This window comes from Echinops telfairi, unplaced genomic scaffold, assembly GCF_000313985.2.
Source record: "Echinops telfairi isolate 266 unplaced genomic scaffold, ASM31398v2 ScPeMD7_443;HRSCAF=831, whole genome shotgun sequence".
Taxonomy (NCBI): Eukaryota; Metazoa; Chordata; class Mammalia; order Afrosoricida; family Tenrecidae; genus Echinops; species Echinops telfairi.
Window position 1 is genome coordinate 39,661,561 of NW_022104341.1, and position 7,232 is coordinate 39,668,792.

Here is a 7,232-nt window from a genome sequence, read left to right on the forward strand (position 1 = left end):
GAGGTATCGACAGGATCAGTTATCAACGGATCCAAAACAAACAATTATATCGATGTGAAAGAAAAAGATTCTGATGGTAATGATGAGAAATAATTTAAATATTCCAAAAAGTCTCATTCCTTTCAAAAGTAAACAATAGAGCCCTGCTTTCGTAACATAATCCAACAATAACACCAACTGAATACCTTATTTTGTAAGTCGCCTATAACATGTAATTGTATTTTCTTATACAAGTATGAAAGTGTAAGTATTTTCCTAGATACGACTATGAATTTAAATGCACATGACCCACAAAGAAAAATTACCAACATGGTACAATCCCACAAACCCAGTTCTACTAGACCTTCCTTTTGCTGCAATGTTTGCTGATTTCTGCTGGTCAGTTTAGTAAGAGGCACTTGTATATAACAATCATTCTTTTCACTTCCTGTTTCTCTATGGTCTACTTCCAGCTGTCTAACTCTTAGCACTAGCAGTAAGCAGGTAGATCAATGTAGAAAGAAAAGATGTTTGGATGATTACTAGTGTTTATCATATTGTCTCCCAAACATAGTAAGTTCCTAAATTTTGAAATGCTAGGCACCACCAGCCACTCAGTCTGAGAATGATGAGGCTTTTTCCTCCTGTAAAAACTTAAGTCTTGGAAACCCACAGGGGCATTTCGACTGTCTCATACAGTTGGTATGAGTCAGTCAACTGAATGGCAGTGAGTCCAGGTTCACAATCAAAATGTTCCATTATAATTTTACTGGAACACAGAATCCACCTGTCTTAAAAAAAATATTTCTAATTAAGAGTTTTTAAAACCTGATACCAAAATCCTACACAAGAAAGTTTACATAAAATATCATCATGTAAATTAGATTGTCTTAGTTTTCTAATAACTACTTGTAAGTGTTATGCTAATTTGATGGTACATGTGTGGAAGTAGAAGTGGGGTCCAACTCGTCACTGAGGTGGTATAAGTGAGAGAGGTGGTATAAATGAGAGTAGCCTTTTCAGACTGGGATTCTCAACCCCCCCCACCCCCCCACCCCCTGACCTAGTCTTCTTGTTTCCTTGGATTCTGTGTCTGCCACCAGAGGTGGCCCTCTGCAGTGCCCTGCCCTGCTCCAACCAATCTTGGGCCCATGCCACTCTGCACCCACTGGCCTGTGATCGATCTCCTGGCCTCCCATTCCACCGCTCTGCATGCTCAGCTTGCAGCGGTGTGAGTCTAGAGATGGTTCTGGCTAGCGTCTGGATCTACTGACTTGAGTTGGACTGGGCTGAGACACCTTCTTGATATAAAATTACTTCTTGATATAAAGTTCTTTCTTACACATCTGAGAGTTATTGATTTTATTTCTGTAGCCTTACACTACCCCACAAGAACTAGAAATGAAATCCTTTGGGTGGAAATCTTATAAAAGTATCAGGTACATTTTGTAATTTGTTAAAAAGCATCATGATCACTGTTGGCAAAACCAAAAAAAAAAAAAATCAAACTCACTGCCATTGAGTTGTTTGTATTTTTCTATGCATAAAAATATATTAATAGTGTGTTCACTGAGAAATTTGACAAATTGGTACTCATACTATAATATTCTATATTAAAAAAATCATTTTCCATGTTTCTCTTCAGTGCTTATCACCTTTTGATGCTTGCATTATGTCTACACTGACCAGTGTTGCTGTTCTACTATTAATAAGTTAGAAAGCTGGTCGGAATACTGTCTGTCTAGAGAAAGGGAGGGGGTGGAGATGGGGCAGCGCCAAAGTGTTTAGTATTTATGCTAATGGGCGGGAATGATGGACCAGAAAAATGAAGGCTATTCTTAAGAACCAAAATATAAAAGTTGTAACTTAAGAGTACATTCCAAACTACATAAATGTCCCTCAGAGGGTCATTAAATGACTGACATTGATTATAACTGAGATTGGAAGCTAAGAGAAATTCTAGAGAAGTGAGATACTATTGTACTAGTTTCATCATAACTTGATGAATAATTTGATTCATTTGGAATCTGCATAATTTGAAATATAGACCAAAAAATTAAAATTAACATACAAGGTGTGCAGTTCTCTAAATCTAGGAGAGAGGAAAGTGATGCCTTTGGTCATTAGATTTTGGAATTTTTTTGTGGAAAGCCAAGAATCGAGTTCAGTCTTAGGGTCTTATTTCAGAGGGAGCTGTTGAATTCATTCATTCAATCTCCTTGAGTCACAAGCAATCACAGTCATTTGAAAAAGTATGTATTCTTTAGTCTAAGCAGACCTGTTTCATGTACAGATGGAAACTGAGGAGTTAGATATTAAGAGTGAAAAGTGGGGGAAGAAATCCGAAACCCAAGATAACTGAAGGGGTACCAATGATGTATAGGAAGACATCCTAACTACACACACAAAAATCACAAATGTAGCCCAATGCAATATCCTGACTTACTATGAGATCATAAGTTCTAAATCAGGACTTTTTTCGCAGTCAAGAAATATTTATTTGGCCCATCTATGTGCCAAGTTTCATGCTAGATCCTGGTGAGTTAACAGTGAAGAGGGCAGGCATGATCTTACGTAAAGTCTATGGGAATGCCAGGAACTTAAACCAATTACTAATTAATACAAATGAGGAAATTATTTCAGAGAAGTGGAGTACAACTTACACATCCTAGAATCCTATACTATGAATGAATCAAAGACCTAACGAAGGAATCCTACTCACCATCTTTATAAAATATTACTCCTGAAACCAAATAAGAATTTTTTTTGCCTTCTGAAAACTCTCAAAATTTTATTTTATTTTTTTGTGTTATATAGGAATTATTGCCATAGATTCAGACTTTTAAAGATTCTTGATATTAGAGAATATATTTTAAAATGTAAAGCACTAGAAAAACAAAAACACATTTGAAACAGTCTAGCATACAGAAAAGTTAAACAAATATATGCCTTCTAATACACGTAAATATATGTAAAAGGGTGCAGAGTTGAATTAGTAGCTTTATAGTAAAAAGTTAAAAATCAACATCTACATGTAAAATCCTCAGATTACAAAGCAAGCTGAAATCTGAACTGTATTCATCCACTTTGGAATTATAATTATTTAACAAAGTGGACGAAGTAGCTAATACATACTGTTAGTACATGAATATTTATTTACCTTTGTGTCATAATTTTAAAGGCATCTGGGAGGTAGCAGTCTGTATTCTCCATCTGAAATGGGTCAGCATCACAAATCTTGTCATCAGTCCGACCGTAGTTGGCACTCTCAATCATGATGACATCACTGCCTGGACATCGCAGGTCTATAGAATAACCTTCACAGGACAATTCTCGTCTAACTAACCCAAATGGTAACGCTGCTCGGCTGAAACCTTTAGAGAAAGAGAAGGAGAATTATAAATGTAACCACTTATGAAATAAAATATTTTAGTAAGACATTTTCAAGTAATGATTCATATCAATATTCAACTGAAGGACTGTCACAAAGTATTTTTAAATTGTGTAATCATTTTAAATTTATGCTAACAAAGTATTTTCATATAGCCTAGTGGCAATCAGGAATCAAGTGGCTCTTTTTGATCAAATCCAAAGAAAACTGACACATTTTAGTTCAGGATTCATAAAGTGTGACAAGTACTACAAATATGGAATGTGACAACTAATCAAGAGACAATTTCCATTTGTGCAATGGAATAAAACCGTTGTAATATAAGTACATAGGCCTTACTTTCTCATTTAAACGTACGCATTAATGGTTTTCAGCAGCCTTTATATTAAAAACAGTTCTTGTCTTCGCATGTTTCCCCGCCGAAGTAACAGTAAGAGACTGGAGAAAGTAAGATACCTGTGGCAGGAAGACTCAGTTCCATGTATAGATACTTTATTTACAACTGAAGTCCTGGGGGGCACCTTTCCTTTGTGGTAACTTGGGCATTTGTTTAAAGCTGACATCACTGAAAAGTTCCAGCCATTGCTGGGCATTCAAAACGGCCAGCACTGCTGTAATCCAACCCAACAAGCTAAATGACCTCAGCTGAGCAAAATTTATCTAAGATGCAGCTTTGCCATCTGCAAATGGAAATTAAATTTCTGTAAAATTACTTTTCCTGTCTGCTTGACTCTCAAATAAAATAATATAAAAGCATTTAATTAAAATGTGCAGTTGTGTGTGCTGTAAAGTAGACTCTGCCTCCTGTTATTGTGAGGTGCCATCTAGTCCACTCTGATCACAGCCACCTTACATGTAGAATTGTCCCACAGTGTTTCCTTGACTGTGGTCTTTACAGGCAGAACCCTAGTGGTATAGTGGTTATGAGTTGGGCTGTGGTCTGCATGGTTAGCAGTTCAAAACCACCAGCAGCTCTGCAGGAAAAAGACTGGGTTTTCTACTCCCATAAACAGTTCCAGTCTCGGAACCCACAGGGGTAGCTATGAGTCAGCACTGACTGGATGGCAGAAAGAGTGAGGTCTTTACAGGAGCCAAGCCTTTTCTCCTTTGGAGGCATTGGTTCAACTGACCCATTTCCACTTAGCAGCGAAATGCTTAATCATTGTGCCATCAGGGTTCATTCAATAAGAATGCTCCGTATATAGACGCATAAGCTATTAAGGGGGTAGACAGGCTACCACAAACTATGGGAGGGAAGATTACTAAACAGAATATAAAACTTTTTAAACTTCAACACGATTTTCAAACCACAAATTCCATAAGACAAAGAGTTTTTTAAAAGTATATATGGAAGAATTATGTTCGAGATTATGCTGTTATAAGTACCTTATTATGCTTTTAACATTACCTATAGATTTTCTACTGTATCAAAAAGTCCTGTGCTATCTAAGTTACTTTATTTATGCTCTCTAAACTTTTGTCTATATAAAGCATGTTTATTATAAAGCTGACAAGGCTTTCAGCATTTTTAACTTATCTCTAGCCTTTTAATTACTCCACATCATATGAATGATCTTGTGTGTTCCTTTTAAAGAGGAAACAAACATTCTGAAAGAATATTGTTCAGAGTTATAAACTTCCAAGATAAAAGAACTGGATTGTGTCCAGGTCAATTTAATGCCAGAATCTGTTCTCTTTATCTTTATTGCACAACGCTCTCACTAATTTAATGGCACACATCCTCTCTCTAAGGTGTTTTGGGTCACATATAGGTATGGGTTAGAAAATCAACAATCCTCAAACTAGCTCTAAGCTCATCTCAACTCAGAAAACTAAATGTTTATCTAAATGAAACGGGAAGCAGAAAATACACATTTTGGAGTATTTCCAGGGATAGTGACAAAACTCAAGGTTGGTAGGTTTACACTAGGATGGTGTACGTGGTTTTTAGAACGGTAGAAGAGATAGTGGAAGTGCACTCTCATTGCTTAAAGAAAACAGAAACTGAGAAAATGTCAAGATCAGTTGAGATAGTCCAACCCTTCAAAAGAAACTTCTTCCCAAATAAGTTCATGCATAAGATTTTACAAATATTACTTTGGTCCTATATTGTATCTCTTTATACCACACTGCAATTAACTTCCCCTTACATGGTATTTCTGCTTTAACTTCTTACAGCTTTAGATTTAAAAAACAAACAAACAAACAAACAAACTCACTACCATCAAATCAACACCGACTCCTAGAACCCATAAAGGACAAGGTAGAACTGCTACTGTGAGTTTCTGAGACTGTAACTCGACAATGGAAGCCCAGAGTGGCTGGTGGTTTCCAACTGCTGACCTAGGATGGACCACCTCAATACCAGGGATGCTTTTATCCTGCTTCCCCGAAAATAAGACAGTATCTTATATTAATTTTTGCTCCCAAAGATGCACTAGGTCATATTTGGAGGGGATGTCTTATTTTTCCATGAAGAAGAATACAGTACACATTATTTATTGCTTTATTAAAAGAGACCTCGCACTCCCTGTCTGCTCCAGCCGTGCTGCAGCCAACAGTGAGCTGCACGGCGGCACCCACCGCTATGGTCCAGAGTTACGGTAGCTTCGGGGGGCCTTATTTTGAGGGAGGTCTTATTTTCGGGAGATGCCTGATATTTCAGCGAGAGGCAAAACTGTAAGTAGGTCTTATTTTCAGGGATGTCTTACTTTCAGGGAAACAGGCTAGCATCAGAAGTTGATACTTAGTTGCTATCTCCATACTAAGTGGTAATCCAGAGTTAAAATTCAAGCAAGGAATATCAAAGCAACAGCAGTAACAACTTTTTGGGAAGGGGAGAGACACTGCTCATTTGAAAGCCAGAGTTTATTAGCAACTGTAATTCTCTTACAGAGCAAAATTAATCAAATTATTAACAATAATAGAAAGAGTATTAAAACATGCTATTAGAGAAAAGCTTGGAATCATAATTTATATTTTTTACTAATTTGTAAAGAATACTATGAAGTTCTGGGGTGTTAACTTTCAGTTTTTGTTTGCAGCTTTCTAGTTATGATTCTGTGTGAATTTTTCCTCTGCTTTTGAAATATATTTGAAAAATACAGTTGACTGTGTGCTCTTTTAATAGTTCAGGAGAGCTGAACTTTGTTTTAGTCATCCAGAAAAAAAGAGGAAAGGAAAAAGCATAATAAAAATTAGAAAGAAATCAACATACTTTAATAATTTAGTAGACTTCCAATATAGAATCTTCAAGAAAAAAGATTGTGATACTTATATTTTCATTAAACAAAACAGTTTACTTAATAGTGTGGATTGCTTTACAGCATGCTGTAATTTTTGCTTTAATCATTTGTTCTCTTCTAAAAATTGTATTACCACACCCATGTCTTCCACTAAATTATTACAAGAGGTCTTTTCCCTGAAACTTTATGTTTAAAAAAATTATGCACGGATTTCAGAATTATTTTGCAACAAAATAACTCATATAAATTTGTTATGGCATATCTGAACAGAATTGAATTTGATGCTTTATGAAGGACAAGATGCCAGTTTGAAAAGAGTTCCTATTTGAGCAACATGAATTGTGTTAAAACTGAAGAACAAACATCAACTTTCTGGTGAAAAGTAAAATGGTGCAATCACTGATGCGTTATGAAAAGTTTTATGTGGACAATGCCACAAAGAAATTAGAAGTTCAAAGGGATCAGGTATAAGGCATCATCAGAACAAAAAAATCTTACCATAGTGAATGATGGGGGGAGTGTGGAGTGCAGACCCAAAGCCCATTAGTAGGCCACTGGAGATCCCCTTGCAGAGGGGTCTCGGGGAGGAGACAAGCCAGTCAAGATGTGATGTAGCA

The 7,232-nt window shown here is 36.4% G+C and overlaps 1 protein-coding gene across 23 annotated transcripts in view; it reads right to left on the reverse strand.

Annotated features, from left to right (window-relative positions):
- The window catches only part of ADGRL2 (adhesion G protein-coupled receptor L2), a 201,809-nt gene that overhangs the window by 86,793 nt on the left and 107,784 nt on the right, over positions 1-7,232 (reverse strand). For all 23 annotated transcript variants that reach the window (XM_045292219.1, XM_045292228.1, XM_045292215.1 and 20 more), the window contains exon 3: positions 3,140-3,353. In XM_045292219.1, coding sequence (XP_045148154.1) covers positions 3,140-3,353 — 214 coding nt within the window. The remainder of the gene's footprint in view (positions 1-3,139; positions 3,354-7,232) is intronic.